At 36.3% G+C, this 18,406-nt stretch overlaps 1 protein-coding gene across 2 annotated transcripts in view; it reads left to right on the top strand.

The window, feature by feature from the left end:
- Positions 1-18,406, top strand: part of LOC150076737 (lysosomal alpha-glucosidase-like) — a 154,263-nt gene that overhangs the window by 82,625 nt on the left and 53,232 nt on the right. For both annotated transcript variants that reach the window (XM_090386529.1, XM_090386528.1), the window contains exons 7-8: positions 13,118-13,228; positions 18,175-18,291. In XM_090386529.1, coding sequence (XP_090242655.1) covers positions 13,118-13,228; positions 18,175-18,291 — 228 coding nt within the window. The remainder of the gene's footprint in view (positions 1-13,117; positions 13,229-18,174; positions 18,292-18,406) is intronic.

Consider the following 18,406-nt stretch of genomic DNA (forward strand, 5'->3'; position numbering starts at 1 on the left):
CAATATGAGATGTCAAACTTGCCCGGCCATGAACATTAAACAGGTCTCCCATAATACCAATGATCCGGTTTTCTGCCATTCTAGGGGAGCTATTTACCTAATTACATGTAATACTTGTATGGCTAAGTATATCGGACAAACAGGAGGCGAATTACATATTAGAATAAATGGGCACAGATCCCATATTAATAATTTTGTTAATAAAAATGACATTGAACTGCAGCACTTCCAAATACATAGTTTCGATAATATTTCTATTACTATATTAGATATTGAACATAGGCACAGCATTAGATTACAACGTGAAAACTGCAATATTCTTAAATATAAAACCCTGTACCCTTATGGTCTCAATAGTTTGTTTAATGGACGTAATTATAATATTGGTAGTTTAGATACTTGTGTTTATAAACTTTTTCATATGGCTAATAGATACCAACCTAAATTGCCACGTAGTAAGATGAGAAACAAAGTTTTTAACAATACGGGTACTGGCATTCAAATGCGCACTAAGCATACTTTAGGAAAATTTACCGACATGCTGGATACTTGGGATAAAAATGTTATAAATATTAAACTCATACATGATATCTTATTCGGCCTCAAGCATAGCAAGTTAAAAGCCTTAGAAAAAATTAACCAGACATATTTACATCGTAACCAGCATCTTGACCACTTACTTAGGGATATTTTTAAATATCGTCTGTGTAATAAACCTGTTATCCATAACATCTATATCAATATTAAATTCAGTAACATTATATTTGACTACTTACCGTTAAAGGAGATATTAAATAAACATGTTAGCAGTTTTCCACTCAGTAATAGGAATATAGTAACTAGGTTTAGTTACAATAAACCTTTTGGGCTTACTGCTTGTAATTATAAGCAGCTAGCCTGCAACTTAGATAACGTCTACCAGGATGCTATTTGCTACTGCCACTTACCACAATACCATGATTTCGTTGACTTACATCATGGGCATGTAATTACTGGTAATCTTAACCTGGTTCCTCACCAGGAATTGAGATCTGTTCTTTCCTACGGTTTTAAATACAGACCTAATACTAGCCCTAATGCCAATTTGATAACCAAACTAATACATTCTGACCTTATGCATTTTTGCCTTAAATTGGCCTATAAGTTTAATTTACCACTAGAGGCCTTCTATAATTGGCTAGTTCTTACTAATAGCGATTTAAAACAACATATATTTAGTATGCTTTTACATAGGAAGCATCATACCATTAGAGATAGCAAAAGATATAATATGCAGTTAATCAAACGACATTTAAAGGAGTTACAGGATATATTTATCATAACAACTATAGATAAGGCCGCTAATAATTACAGTTTCATCTGCAAAAAATTCTATGCCACACTATTATACAATGAACTACATAGCAGTGCTACATATACTAAATCTAACTGTAACCTTGGTACTATTACCAAAAAGCTACTGGCTATACAAAAAAGGTTAAAAATTAGTAACTACAATACTAATTTTCCGTATTTGTATGGTATTCCCAAGTTTCACAAATCGCCTATTAGTTTCAGATTTATTACATCTTGTAGAAATAGCTACTCTAAAGTCCCACATAGTAAGCTAGTTGAATTGCTCAGCATGATTTTCAATGCTATAGATTTCCCTAGAATTATTAATAACAATAAACCTATTTTAACCTTTATAAAGAACAATATGAATAGCATCAAACATATAAATACATATGATTTCAAAAATTTATTTACTAGCATCCCACATGATAGTCTAAAATTGGTGTTAAATAATTATTTTACAGAATATAGCCAAATTTTACCCTGCCAACGTAATTATTGGGATAACTTGATTAATCTTTGTATTTCCAACAGCTATATTTATAATGGTAGTAATATTTTCATACAGCATGCTGGCATTGCCATGGGGGCGAGTAGCTCGTGTCTCATCGCCAACTTATATCTGCATCATTTTGAAAACAACTTTGTTAAAGATATCCATATGTTCAGATATATTGATGACCTAATTGTGTTCAACAATACTAGCTTTCTTACAGAAGCTATTAAACACTACCCGCAGGAGTTGGTTCTAGAAGTCACTAACAACTGTGACCCTTTTAAAGTAGCATATCTGGACATAGATATTCAGATTAATAATAATACACTATCTACCAAGCTATTTGACAAACGCAAAGAATTCAATTTCAAAACTATAGACTTAACCCGTTGGGGTACTAATATCTCTGTACGTATACTTAAAAACATTATAGTGACACAAACTATCAGAAGAGTATATATTTGTAATAATAAAAGTGATGTTATATATGCGCTTATCGATCTTAAGCATAAATTATTGGATAACGGTTTCCCATATAATTTCATTTTGAAACATATGAGTACTGCTTTATCCATAGCACTAAAAAAGTACCACGATAATTTAAACCAGTTGGAAATTATCGAAAATATTAGGCAGGCAGTTTATTAAACTGTTATATACATTTTGGTTATTGACGTGGTCTTAATGTAATCATTATTGGTTTTTTAATATATGGTATTGTTATAGCGAGTGGTGTACTAATTAGCCTTTGTATATACATGTACATACTAGGGACTGCTGTTTTGAACTCGCTATATATAGCTTACGCCTTAGAAAAGTGGTACCTATATGGGTTTTTTACAGTAGGAATGAATTCTATATTATACTAGGATTTCTCTTCTACATCTGAGTATTATTGGTTTTGTTTTCTCTATTATAGAGGGCGCTATTATGCTTTTGTTCATCCAAAAAACACCGGCTAATTCTTGACAAATCTTAGGTGGCGCATGACGCTTTGTAGTTATATAAGTCTAGTGAGGTTGCTGCAGGCGTTTTGTTTTTCCCGCCTTGGGCTACGGTAAAGTATGCTTGGTAGATTCCTTACGGGGTTTTTTACCATGTTCCCTCCTTTGTTCTCTAAGCATTACTGACAATTCGACCTTATCTGACATGTTCCGTCTTTCGTTCTCTTAGCATTACTGACAATTTGACTTTATCTGACATAATTTAAGTCCTACTTAAAGTAAACTTTATTAGGAATTAGCCATTCCGTTTTTTTCCTTTTCCTTTTTCTTCTTTTCTTTTTATTCGATTGATATATTTTTACAGGCCTTTATTACCTAACCAGGATCCCTACTTTTAGGGTCGGGAAGTTACGCTCCCGGTTAATATCCGATGTACTATCGATAAATTGACCTTTCTTTTCTTTCTTTTTGCTTTTAGCTTTCTACTTGCCTTATTTTTCATACCTCGCGAACTATTAGAGTAATTCGAGGGGGAGTGAGGTACTATTGCTCTACTATACATTTTTCCGTTCTCCTTCGGTTAGCTTTAGTAGCTATTTTCTGCAAATTTTATGCTAAATTGTGTTCAGCAAATTTTAATAATTACTCAGTTGTGCTTATAATGTGGTAGCGATCGGTCGGGCTAAATATCATCCAGCCTGTAACATTTATAAATTGTTGTTATGTAATACGGTACTACACTTGTTGTTTTGGCATTCTAGACTTACATTTGTCTCAAATCTTACGTTAATGTTATACTAAATTATTCTACATTTCCACTATTATATAATTTGGCTTTAGTATACAGGCAGATGATAACAGAAACCGATGGCTCAGTCTAGCATGGGTTGGTTATTTTGTAAGGGTTTAGCCCTCGACAAAGTTCCTTGCAAAATAATTTTCCTGTGTTGGGCATATTATTTTATTAATTTACTTAATATGATTTATATTTTGGTTTTCATGTATACTGGAGATATGGCAGGACTATGGCTATATGGATTTTCAAACTTTAAAGATATTTACTTTACACTATAACGTATCTATTTAGTATATACATAACGTCCGATGTAATGTTCGATCGTTTGATGGCATTAATTGGTGTGTTCTATATATTACGCTTAAACTATAATTTTACATCTTTACAACCTAAACTCAGTAATTTTATGGATGCTTTATATATATATATATATATATATATATATAAAAATTTTACATATGAAAATACTATTAATAAAAATAGATAAGTATATTATTATTATTATTATTATTATTATTATTTATGATAGTAGTGGTATATTGTGCAAGAAAGCAAACTTATATAGCAATAGACAAAAAAAAACTCCCACATCAGCTGTCATCATCTGCACCAAAAACTCCCACACCCACATCATCTGCTCCAATAATTTATCTAGTTCTTTGAATTTATTCAAACTATAAGTGAAAGTGACAATAAAATACATGCCATATAAATTTTCTCCCCCCATTCTCTTCACTATTATTTTCTATTCTATAATTCTATAGAATAGAAACCTAATTCTATATTCTATAATAGAGTATAGAATATTCTGTTTTATTTGCTACACACTCCTCCACAACACCAGATAGAAGTTTGTTCCAGTCATCAACAAGTTGCTGGCTGAAGGCTGAAAGGACTGAAACATTTTGTATGCTGACGAGGCTACTAGTGACGGTCGTGTTCCAAGCCGCTAAGTGGATTTTTCTTATTTATTGATTTGAAATTATTGTTTTTCTAAAACTTTTGATTTAAATTTAGTAGTATAACATTATTTTGTGATTTTTTTGATTAATTTGGTGTATTTATTCTTTACTCGGCCTTGTAAAAGTATCGGTAAGGGTTTCCACGTGTTCGTAACTACCGCTACCGTTAGTAACTTTCCCGCCATTGTGATACCGTACTAGTTATACCGTAGGTTATATACCGTACTAGATAGCGTTAGTTGAACTTCGTTAGCAGTTAAATTGTACATTTAAATAAATACATATAACGACTTAGATTACAAATGTAATATAATTAATAACATAACATAATTAATTAATAAATTAATAGAATCATGACTCAGACCAGAGCAGCAAAGCAAAAGGCTCAAGCTAATGGAAGTGCTGTGGCTCAGAGCAGAACTGAGGGGGGCAGTTGTCCTCTGACTCACAGCCTTATAAAATGCACTGTTTGCTTGATGTTTGCAGAGCAATCGGGTACGGGACATGATACTGCCAAGGGGGATGTCTTTGTGTGTGCGCGATGCAAGGAGTGTATCGATATCAGGCAACAACTCGGCGTTCTTATGGGCCTATATCAGAGCTTGAAGGACAGGGTGGATGCCCTCGAAGAAACTAAATTGAGGGGCCCATCAAGCTCTCAGCTGCCCACATCAACGCCAGAGCATGCACTTGGGCATCGCGTGACACAGAGACAACCCCCAAGGCAGAATGTGCTGGTCCCGAAGGAACTAGTAGTTGTTGGTGACTCTATTGTCAGGGAAACGGGGAACATGCTTTGTAAAAAAGATAGGTGGAACAGGACCAGGGTATGTCTGCCAGGGGCAAAGGTTGATGACGTTGTAGAGCGAATATCATCTTTTAAGGGCACACAAGGTGATATAGTTGTACACGTTGGCACTAATAATATTAAGAGTAGGAGATCGGCAGAATTACTTAACAAGTACAGGTCACTGTTGAACAAAAGCCGAGAATTAGGGTTGAATTTGAAAGTGTCTGCAATTCTGCCCAGACACGATAGGAGGGAGTATATGATGAGAGCCTTGTCGATCAATTCGGCCCTGGAAAGATTGTGCAAGGCTCAAGGGGTAGAATTTTTTTCAGCCTGGACTGTACTTGTTAACAGGAGAGATTGCTTCTACAGGGATGGGATACACTTAAATAGAAAGGGTGCAAGAATATTTGCTGATGCTATCGAGGCAGTGTTAGGTGGGTCGGAAAACTGCTAGCTTGGGGGGAGACAAAGACCAATAGATTGACAGTAGCCACTGGCAGAGGTGAAAGAGATTCTTGCACTGCTTCTATTAGAATGAGCAGAAGCCTGAAAAACAAGATGCATGGTATTTCAGAGACTGCTGGGAGCCATTGCGTACAAGTAAACACATGGGTTGTGTTAGGGTAGCTAAGAATAGAAACAGGTGCAGGTATACTTGCGTGAACACCAATGCTAGGAGTTTAGTAAATAAATTTGATGAATTTGAGGTATTGCTCAAAACATCGAAGGCAGATATTGTTGGGATATCAGAGACGTGGTGTCACGCAGATATAAGGGATGCGGAACTGCAATTTGGGGAGTACAACGTCTACAGAAAGGATAGACAGGATAGGAAGGGGGGAGGTGTTATGCTATTAGTTAAGAAACACATAAAAACCAAGGAAGTGAAGCCAGTCGACATCGCTGGACAGTGCAGTGTGGACTCAGTTTGGTGTGACATAAACATTGGGAGATGAAAATTGAGAGTAGGAGTGTGCTATAGGCCTAATGACTCTGATGAGTATAATAAGGAACTGTACAGGGAAATAGAGTGGGCCAGTAAATCAGAGTGTCTTATAATGGGAGATTTTAATTTCCCAGATATTGACTGGATTTTGGGGGCTGGTTACTCACACACTAGCAGGGCTTTTGTGGATTTATTGGATGATTGTTTTCTACATCAGCATGTTCGGGAGGCAACTAGAGGGAGTAATACTCTTCATTTGATTTTCAGCAGTGATTCTTCATGCATTAAGAATCTGCAGATAAATGAACCACTAGGTGGCAGTGATCACAGTGTGCTGAAGTGGGATTTACTCAAAGAGGTAACTACCATTAGGAGTAAAGGGAAGGGTTATTGCTTCCGTAAAGGCGACTACGATGGACTGAGACAGTATTTAAATTCTATACAGTGGGACCAACTGATGATGTTACCAACAGCAAATTCAAAATGGGAAGCATTCAAAGAACTTATCTTGGAAGCTACTAGGCTTTACATACCAACTAAGAAATATTGTTCAAGGTTTAGGCCAAAATTGATGTCAGATGAACTAATGAGGCATATGGCAGAGAAGAAAAATGCATGGGATACATACAAATTAACACATGACACAGAAGCCTATGATAGATACAAGTTGATATGCAACCAAGTTACAAAGGAGGTTAGGCAGGCGAAGGCAGATTATGAGAAATCCTTGGCAAGGGATGCAAAGAAAAACAGCAAAGAGTTCTTTACTTATGTAAACTCTAGAAGGAAGGGGATGAATCAGATTGGCCCACTTGATATTACTGGGTCAAGTGTTGATGATCCTGCTCAGGTAGCTAACAAACTAAATGAATATTTTGCATCGACATTCACACATGAGGAGTTATTCAGCGAGGGGAATGCCAGAGGTGTATTCAACTCTAGCAGTAAGCTACAGAATCTTGAAATAACTGGGAGTAAAGTGGAGGAGAAACTGTTGAAGATAAACACAAGAAAGGCACCCGGGGTGGATGGGATCTATCCAGTTATATTAAAGGAGGCAGCGAAGGAAGTAAGCAAACCCTTAGCCATAATTATGAGAGCTTCCTTGGACTCAGGGGAGGTACCCATAGACTGGAAATGTGCAAATGTGACCCCAATTCACAAAGGAGGATCAAAGGCTGACACAAGTAATTATAGACCTGTGAGCTTAACGTCTGTTCCAGGAAAATTAATGGAGGCACTGGTTAAAGAAGCACTGCAGGATCATTTAGACAAGACTTCAGTTATAGCTCAGACACAGCATGGTTTTGTTAAGGGGAAGTCTTGCCTGACCAACTTGATTGGATACTATGATGCAATCACAAAAGAACTGGATGCAGGGAATAACTTTGATATTATATACTTGGATCTTAGAAAGGCTTTTGATACTGTTGCACATGGAAGACTGCTACACAAATTGGAGCAGTGTGACATTGGAGGCAAATTGCTGCTATGGATAAAGGGGTGGTTGAGGGGGAGAAGACAGAGAGTGGTAATCAATGGACACTGCTCATCGTGGACTGATGTTATTAGTGGAGTCCCTCAGGGCTCAGTGTTGGGTCCATTATTGTTTTCTGTATTTATAAATGATATTGATGATGGTATATCGGGCTTAATGTCCAAGTTTGCAGACGATACAAAGGTTGGCAGGGTTGTCAAGGACACTACTGACACTATGCTGCTGCAACAGGATCTGGAAAGGTTGAGCAGATGGGCTGAGAGGTGGCAAATGAAGTTTAACATTGACAAATGTAAAGTACTACACATGGGAAACAGCAACCCCAGAGCAATGTATCAACTCTGTGGTACTACACTGACAGTGGTAGAGAATGAAAGGGACTTGGGGGTGGTTGTGCAGGCAGATATGAAGTTCTCTGAGCAGTGCAGACGGGCTGCAAGAGTAGCTCATGGAGTATTGTCAATGATATACAGGAATTTTTCCAGCAGGGATAAGGAGGTGATTATTCCATTGTATAAGGTGATGGTCAGGCCACACCTAGAGTACTGTATACAGGTCTGGAGGCCTCATTTCAAGAAGGATGTAGAGCTCTGGAACGAGTACAGAGAAGGGCAACAAGATTAGTGAATGGAACAAAGGGGTGCTCTTATGAAGAAAGGCTTAAGTTTTGCAAATTACAGTGTCTGGAGACTAGGCACCAGCGAGGTGATCTGATAGAGGTGTATAAAGCCTTGAATGGTTTAAGCATGCTCAATGCTGATGGGATTCTTCCTCTAGCTCAGAAAAATCACCTGAGAGGGCATAAATTCAAATTGAGGAAAGACAGATGTAGGATAGACGTGTGGAAATTTGCCTTTAGCCAGCGGGTGGTTGGTTGGTGGAACAGGCTTCCATCCCTTGTGGTGGAGGTTGATAGCCTAAATAAGTTTAAGGCTCAGCTGGACAGGTATTTTGAACGAACAGAGGGGTGAAGTGGAAGTGGTTTTTTTTTTTTTTTTGGCTGATGCTGCATAAGCTTGCTTTCTTGCATCAAATGCCTCTACTAATGCTAATGCTAATGCTAAACGCAAACCTAACCATCTATCCTGCAACCATCCTTCCTCAATTTTAATTTATGCCCCTTCATGTGTAGTCTGAGCAAGAGGAAGAGAGCCATCAAGCATTAAGCTTGCTCAATCCATTCAATGCTCAGTTTCTTGTGGATTTCCTTGTGAATAATATTCCTCCTATATTTGCTTATTAGAATTGTCATTTAATAGAATTTAAATTTAGTTTGCAAATATGATCACAATGACTGGTGCTTACTACATATCATATAGTGAACAGATATGCAGAATAGTATGCAGAGTCCGTCCAATCTTAAAGCAGGGGTCCACTGTAATCACCTGTTCAACTTTTTTTTTTTTTACAGTTGCTTTTTACTTTTTTTTACAGTCCTCACCAAATATTACTGCCCAAACCATTGATTCTCCACATTTGAAGATTAGCACAAGACAGTCAGGATGATGGGCTTTCTTTGGTATTCACCAAATGCCACAGGAAGCCTGTCCTTGATTTGTTTGAAAATATGATGTTTCCAATCATCAAGTGTCTAATTTTTTGCTCTTACACATTGCATCCTCTTTCTATCAGTGCCATCAGTAATGAATGGCAGTAGCAGCTCTGACATAACTTTCAACTTTATGAAGTTGTTGTCGAACTGTTTTGCTATAAACTGGATTGCTGAGACTTGCACAAAGTTCTGCAGTTACTTTTGAGGCATAATTTTGTTTTCAAGCTATAATCGTTTTCACTGTCTGGTAGTCTCTTTCAGTCAGCTTTGATTTTCTGCTAAAATACATCCTGTCAGATTTTTTTTCTCCATACTTTGAGGGTTTAGTGTTAACCCAACTAGGTTAACTACAAAATCATTTTGTAGTTAACGTTTTTGTAATTAACCAAGAAAAAGTCATTTGATATTTTCTTGGTTTACCAGAAATGTACTTACAGCCCAAACTAACTTGTAAAGTACTAGAGAGATACAGTTCTATGACACAATATGCATTGTTATTTGTTTAAAGTAAAACTAAAGTGATCTCAAAAAAAAAATGCAATTTGTAGTATTTATAGTTAATGTTGTTTGGCACTAAACCCTCGACTTAGTGATTACAGACATCACTTTTGATACAGTCACTCTGGATACATTAAAGAAATCAGCAGTTTTAGTCACCAATGCCCCTACTAAACGTGCACCAACATTTTGATCTCTTTGGAATTCAACAGGTCAGTAATTTCCTTCATGGTGCTACCTGCAAGAAACAACAAAAAAAAAACAAAAAAAAAAAAACACATCACTGCACATTAATAAATATGTAATACAGCCCCTAAAAAAAAAAGTACTGCTCTCGTATCAGGTGTTTCCTTTATTTTATTCAACTCCTGTACAGTAATACCCCGACTTACGCGAACTCGGAGTTACGCGGTTCTTGATTTTTTCGTTTGGCAACGCTGCCGCCCACTATCTTCAAGGTCGTTTTTCATATGTTATCGATATACGGTGCGACGGCGGAGAATGAGAGCGAAAGATGAACAAAATTCAACTTTGCTGCTTTTATGTTTTTTATATCAGTAAAGGGGAAACACATTTCACCATAATAACGTAAAAACCAACACAATTCCAGCTATGGGTATAATCGCAAATGCAATTAGATCGAGTTTACTACCAGTTTATAACAGATTTCACTAGCAGAAACGCAACTGGACTTTTTATTGTTTTATGGTAGTAACCCCTAGAAATGTGAGGTGTTAATAGTGTATCTCTGCTTTTATGGTGTTGTTTATTCAGTTGCTACATGCGCGCAGCTTTGTTTATGCGTATCAAGCGTGCCTCCTCGTTTTGTAATTGTGCTTTATTCCCTAAAAATGAGTAAAATACTTAATTAAAAGGTGTGAAAAGGAAGCGTCCTGGTGAAGACACTGCAGATTCAGAGAGAAAAAGAAAAGCAATTATCGATAAACAGAGGCGGACTGGATCAAAAATTCTTACCCGGGAAAATTTATAGTGGCCTCATACTATGGTTTATGGCCAAAACCACACCGGCGCACTGGGGTTTCCCCGGTAAGGCTTATGGCCAGTCCGCCTCTGTCGATAGAGAAAAAAATATGAAATTGTGAAACGCTTTGAGCGAAATGAAAGACCATGTGATATTGCACGTGCTACAGGCGTAAATGAGGCAACGGCGAAAAGCATATGACAATTGCAAACTTGAATTGAAAAGTTATTGAATTGCAAACTTAGCTCAATTGAAAAGGGCTTAAAAATTTTAGAAAACATAGACTCCAACGAAGAACGCGTTATAGCTACAAAGCAAGGAATAAAAAAATTATTAGCTTGCTACGAAGAAATTCTGCGTGAAAAAAAGAAGGCGCTGTGTAGTCAGACGAATTTGTTAGATTTTATGAAGCCATCGACATCGAAATAACTTTTTTACGTAAGTCATTTGTTTTTTTAATACATATTTTGTATTAATATGTATAAAGAACTGCAATTTTATTAATATTTTTCTTCTAAACTAGTGTTTTTGTTAGTCCTTGGTCCCAATTAAGCAAAATTTATATGTATTTATATGCAAAGTTGTACCCCGACTTACGCGAATTCGACTTACGCGATTTTCGTCGGACCCACCTATCGCGTAACTTCGGGGTATTACTGTATATATATGAAGACCTATTGTCTTCACCAGGTCTATCCATCTGTCTACCCATCTTGACTCCCTGTGGGCAGATTTTCATGAAATTTTATACTTAGTTCTCTCAGAATGATTTGTCAAGCTATCCCAACTTTCATTAATAGTGGACATTATAATTACAAAAAAGTGTTATGGGTGTTTTTTTAATTTTGGTATATGTGATCATGATGTATGTGCTTTCCTTTCCCAACTAATCATTGATTCCGTTTTCAGAAAAATTTAATGAAGTGATATAAATGAGGACATAAATATAAAAAACATCTCATCAGAAAGAGAATTTGCTGACTAAATAAGCTGACCATTCAATATAAATTGGAATCTTATCTTTAATGTGACAATAAAATATTTTTGAAAATTTTACTTTATTAAAAGATATTTGAGAATGTGTGCTGATAAATGCTAGGAGTTAGTACTATAATTATAAGTTTACTATTCTTTTAAAAAAAATTCATATCCAAGACGGAACTTTAAATCTTCCTGGTGGTACATCAGGTTAATTCAATTTATGGTCCATGTTGGTTAACCTGTTATTCATATAATGATATGAATACCATATAATGATATGCCATATATAAACATATATAATGATACACTGGTGTGCAAAACTTAAGGACCAACACTTTCTGAAGGTTACAACCACAAAATCTTTACTTAAGGTACTCTTTACTGATGAGAGTAGATTCAGTCTCAGCAGCGATTCTGGATGTCAGCTAATCTGGAGAGAGGTTTGCACATGGTATCCCTGCAAACATCACTGAAAGGGATCGATATGGTGGGTGAGGTGTTCTTGTCTGGGGAGATTTCTTGGATGGACATACACAACTCCAGATACTGAAAGGTGGTACTGTAACCGGTGAACGCTACTGTACTGAGGTAATCTTTCCCTGTGTGCGTCAGTTCTGAGGTGTCATTGGCCCCGAGTTAGTGTTTATGGATGATGATGCCACACCCCATCGCACTGCAGCTGTTGATATGCTTTTGGAAAGTGAGGACATTGTTCATGTGGATTGACCTGCCTGTTCCGCCGATCGAAATCCCATCGAACACATACGGGACACTCTGGGGAGACGCCTAGCAGCATGTCCACACCCATCAGAAAATGTTCACCAGCTGAAGATGGCGCTAACAGAGGAATGGACGATGTTACCGCAAGAACTTATCAACAACATTGTTCTAAGTATGGACAGGTGGTGAAAAGCCTGCATCGACATTAGGGGTGGCTATATCTCGTACTGAGGACCACCCCTTCCCTTTGTTCCATCTTTGGCAGTGATGCATCTGTATCATGGCAGCCAGTGCTATGTTGCCATTTTTGAATAAAGTCCCTCTGTACCATTTTGTTTCCGTTGTTGTGTCAGTGTTGTTTCCTTCACCATTTCTGTACCTCAAGGGGTTCCTTTGGTATGCTTTTCCCATTCCAGGCTGCCCCTATGAGAAGCTACAGGTGAAAACGTGACTGGTCCTTAAATTTTGCACACCAGTATACTTCATATAATGATACTCTCCCTTCTCTGTGTTGAATTGATCATTAGCTTTGTAATTTTTTGTTTTAAATGTTGTCTTTAGAAAAATCGTTATTATTAATTAAAAATCATTATCAAAATTAATTTTTATTCTAGGATGCAGGAATCAGTAATAGTGAAAGTCCTGGTACTTATCCCCCTTTTGATGATGGAGTTGCCATGGATATCTTTATTAAAAATATAACAGGGAAATTGTTTGTTGGTAAAGTAAGTTAATGGCTCTTTGTTATTATTATTATTAGTAGAGTAGTACTGTATTAGTATTTTTTTATGCATTGCTGATAAAGAAATGAAGAGATTATTATGTGAAAAATTAAGTAAAAAAAAAAAGATAAAAATATATCTTAAAGGTAAAGATAAAGATACAAGTTATTATACATGATATTATGATACTATAATTAATTATGATCCATTGAGGAAGAACAGCCTGATATGTTTGGCCTTGTATTTATTATAAAAGTTTAAAAGTAATTTCTAGTTCTTGATGAAGATGCTTATTTCCAAAATTAAACAAGTTTAAACCGAAATTGCAGAGGTTTCTTTTTTTTTTTTTTTTTTAGCAGATTACACATTGTATTAAGGGTATACATTCTGACATGATTGGTACCTAAAATTTAAAACAAAATAAATTTTCATAAGAATTCTTGTTTCTCTTTTGCTGCTTGCATACTACTTTGAAGATTCCAAGTTTGTTTGTTTTGTTCCACCTTTGGATGGAAGTCATATCACTCCACTTCTGGAATACAGCCAGAAATACTTTTGACTAAGGCATTTGTAACATGATTATGTCTTAATTACCTATAAAGCTTGGGTTGTAGTTGACTTCACATTCCTGCAGTGGAATAATGCTTCTTTTCTTCCTCTTTGTTGGCAGTGCTTTGGCCTTGTTTACTGCTACTAGTACAGCCATTTCCCAAGTGCACTAAGTGGTGGTTTAATTACTGTTCTACAAGCAGTTTGGTATAACATTCACATGTATGATACCATGTTGAAAGTTATTTATGTATTGTGAAGAACAGTGTAATTGGTGGATAACACATAGGGTAATTGAAAAGTAGCTTCACAATTTTGTAAGTCCATAACTTACAAAACTTGTGTATTTTGAAATTAGCACTGAATATGCTGCAACCACATGGTTGCAGCATATATATTGGTGACTATAAGCCCTTTGAGGACTGAAGGTTATGCTTGATTCCCTCAGGGGTACATAGTGATTACAACTGCTGTCCTTCCACACCTTGTGGAAAAGGTTTGAGTCCTGTCAGAATGGGAGGATTTTATATTTGTGCTTTTTTCATACCATGGCTGAGTTGGTCACTCTTAGCTGAGAGTTGCACTATCTCCCCCTTCTTTTTCAGCAGAAAAGGTTTTTCTTACAGTAAAACAGGCAAACCAACCATACAATATGTGCAGTTTAAGACACAGTAATGCCGCATAGCATTAATTGTTTTAGCACAAAAACAAGACAACTGCCATTTCAAGGATAATCGGAGGATTAACTAGATTCTAAAAGATGCTAGTTAAGACCATTCAAGTAGTACGTGCTGAAAGTGCCTAGGAGGAACTTTACTGTTTTGAAATAAATTGTGTTTGTAGTGCAATTTGCTACTATTGTAATTTATTTAGGACATGCAAAATTGTTTGTAGATGTTTTCTGACCTTTGCATTTTCTGTGATAAATAAGTAGTTCTTTGATAAATAAGGTGCTCTGTAAAATAATCACATAACCATTTTTGTATCACAGTTCTCTAGAAGACATATCATGCATTTACTTATGTTGTAAACAGATGGAAAAATTGTTACCTTAATTTCTACTATGGTTGTGAACTTTTATTGGTGATTTTAGCCCCTTTCAGGGACTGAAAGTTGTGCATGACCGATGTGGAAATGGTTTAGAAGAAATAAGGGTTTGTGTCTTTTTTAATTTTTTTAAATACAAAATATCATTCCAATATTTTGAAACATTAGTAATAATAAGTAAATAACTTCTCTTTCTCCTTGCATTATCATTTATTAGTATTTTAAGAAAATGATAAATTAAAAAAGGACATTAAAAAGTACTAAATGTTGGTTGGTTAGTTGGTTGTTTAAGGGTTTATTCACATCAGCATCTGAGGCTATAATATACTAAGTCAAAAGGTGTAAAATGATACAAACAATATATCATAAGAGAATATAAAATATAAAACAGTTATAAAATATTAAACAATAACACACTCATAATAAAATTATATAAATTAATAAGATGTAAAAACTTGAATATACCTGGCACATTGTCATCGTCTGTTAAAATTTGTCTAAGTGTATAAGGCTCAGGCAGATGGATAAAACATGCACAGCATTCATTACTAAAAGTCATACGTTCAATTAAAATGTTATAAACTGTTAAAATGCTGTTAAAATATCTACACATAGGACAATCATCAGCCCTCAGCAGATAGGAATGCATTAGGTGACAATGTCCAATGTAGATATGACCAAGGACTGCCTCTTCCCAGTGAATCCTACACTGGCTAGCCTACCAGTGCATAATTATAGGCTTAATTTCATTCAGCTTTTTGGTGGTGTGTTCATGCCAAGATTGTTCCCATCGTGTATATACTTTGTTGAGGATTAGACACTTGTAATCTGTATAGGGGACTAACAAATGGATGTGATTCTGTGGCATTGCTGATTTATCTGCACCATCAGCCAAGTCATTGCCATGATACAAAAATGGCTAAGAATCCAGCAAAAGCAAATAGGCAAACTAAATTTATCAAAGTGTAACTCTGAAAGAGAGTGTAGCATTCTGTACCTGACACAAAACTGGATGAGTGATTCTCATATCAGATAAGGCCTTTAATACACTTAGAGAATCAGTATATAGCATGCACCTTTGGTACGGATGGGATTTTCTACAATCCAAGACCAGTTCTACTGCATTTAACTCTGCAGTGTATATAGTGCATCCTGTGGGGCGCCTCCGTAGCCAGGTGGGAGGGAGCAGCAGTGCGTAGCACACACTTCTTGATTAGACCGGGGTTCGAGCCCACTGCCCACCAAATACGGAGGATGCGGAAAAGTCAGGGAATGACCACCGCATATCCTGGCGCAATATGGCCTTAGTTGCTAATGGTTCTAAAAACCCAAATAACAACAACAACAACAACAACAGCATCCTGTGGAATTCAATTTCAGATAGTTTTGCTTGGGAAAACACAAACAGATCCTGCAAACATTTCAGACTTCAAGTCATGTGTATATATTGGCTAGAAGTTAAGGTATTCATCTCGGTCTACTGCAAAGAGTTGTCAATATGTACATGGAGATGTGTTAACTTTCATTTGGCTCTTAAGAGTAAAATCACAAGATGGAAATTGCATGTTCCAAGGAAGGACTTTCCTGGCTGACGTGGATATAGCATCCAGCATAAAGTTTATATCTTGAATCTTGATACCAAAGGAATGACTGAGTTCTACATGTATTTTACAGATTTTCACATCATGGCATGTAAACAGATGTCCACATAGATGTTGAGGTAGGGATTTTATTTTTGTGGCATAGTGTATCAACAGCTTCTGACATCAAAGCATCAATGGCAGTTCACTGACTTCCACATAAAGACTTTGGATGGGCAAAGTACAAAATTCCCCTGTGGAAATCTTGATAGTTCTCTGTGGTGGATTGGCTTGAGCTATCAGAGAATGGAATTTCTAGCAGTGGAATAGACTTGGGATCCATAATCAAGTTTGAACCAGACAAGTGCTTGATAAAGGCACAATAAAATGCTTCTATCTGTTCCCCAATAATTGGAGGCAATAGCACTAAGCATGATTTTAGATTTCTTGCATTTGTTCTGTGCTGACAGATATGATGGAGGCAAGTCAGACTTTGATCAAAGATGAGTCTCAAAAATGTTTTTCTACTACCACAATAATTGCATTTTGTCCAAGTCTGAGTTAATGGTCAGGGTGAAGATTCCACTTGCAACAAAAATTCCCACAAATGGTCTTTTGAGCAGAAAACGAAAATCCATAGGCTAAAGCCCAGGAACTAAGGTGGTCAGTTGCTTGTTGCAGTTGTCATTTAATAACTCTCATATTGCAGGAGCAGCAGAAAATACTAAAATGTTTACTGATGGAACAAGCTGTTCTGTAATAGAGTTCACTTTGACTGCAAAAAGCAGGCACCTCCGTAGCCAGGTGGGAAGGAGCAGCAGTGCATAGTACACGCTTCTTGATTAGACTGGGGTTCGAGCCCGTCACCACCAAATACGGAGGATGCGGAAAGGTCGGGGAATGACCACCGCATATCCCGGAGCAATATGGCCTTAGTTGCTAATGCTCCTAAAAACCAAATAAACAACAACAACAACAACAACGACTGCAAAAAGCATAATGCTGAGGACAAAACCTTGGGGAACCACTTCCTCTTGGCACAATAAATTGGACAAGCTAGATCTAACACGAACTTGGAAGAGTTGTTATAAAAATAAAATTCCTGATAAAAATAGGAAGATGATCTCTAAGATCAAGTAGATACAAGTCTTTTAAAACATCATACCTACACCTCTAAGTTGTGTCTTAAGCTTTAGGCCACCATAGCAAAGCGGTCAGGAGTAAGGGTGCATAAGTACACATTCTTTGAGTGACCAGGGTTCAAGCCTGTGATCAGCTAAATATGATGCTGTCCTTTGACCATGTGGTCTTCTCGCAGTATAAACATTTTTTTTTCTCCTTGTCAAAGAAAACTGATACCAAGTGCCCATACTTTATGAACACATCAAGAATCACTGTTTCTAACTGGATGAATTGATTCAGAGTGTACTTGTTTCTTCAGAAGTCACAGTCTTGTTGAATTAGTTATTTGCTTCAAGGTATAAGGCCTTACACAAACAACTACTCAGAGCAGTATTAAATATAACCTTTGTCATCTTCACTCACTTCTTTTACACATTTTTTTAAGTATGTGTCTAATAATCCATCGCTATAAATAATTTAGATAACTTTTTGTCTCTACAAGGTTACTAAATGCTGAAGACTACTTTTTTTTTTTCTCTTCAAATAAATTTGAAGAGTTGTAGTTTGGTGGCTAAAGACACATGCAAAAGTGCATGTGTGTAAAACTTAATATTATATTAACTTTTTATTTTTTATTATGTTAATATATAGGTATGGAACACAGGAGGTACTGTCTTTCCTGACTTTACAAACCCTAATATTGTGAAGTACTGGACAAAACAGATGGCAGACTTTCATAAAGTTGTACCCTATGATGGAGCTTGGATAGTAAGTATTATATTAATTTCTTCTTCATTTATTTTTCTATGATATTATGTTGTCAATATTCTCTTGCTTTACTTACAAGATTTCCTTGGTATGGTAAAAATTTTTTTACTGTTTG

Source organism: Mastigoproctus giganteus, chromosome 12, assembly GCF_048544385.1.
Source record: "Mastigoproctus giganteus isolate SK-2022 chromosome 12, ASM4854438v1, whole genome shotgun sequence".
Taxonomy (NCBI): Eukaryota; Metazoa; Arthropoda; class Arachnida; order Uropygi; family Thelyphonidae; genus Mastigoproctus; species Mastigoproctus giganteus.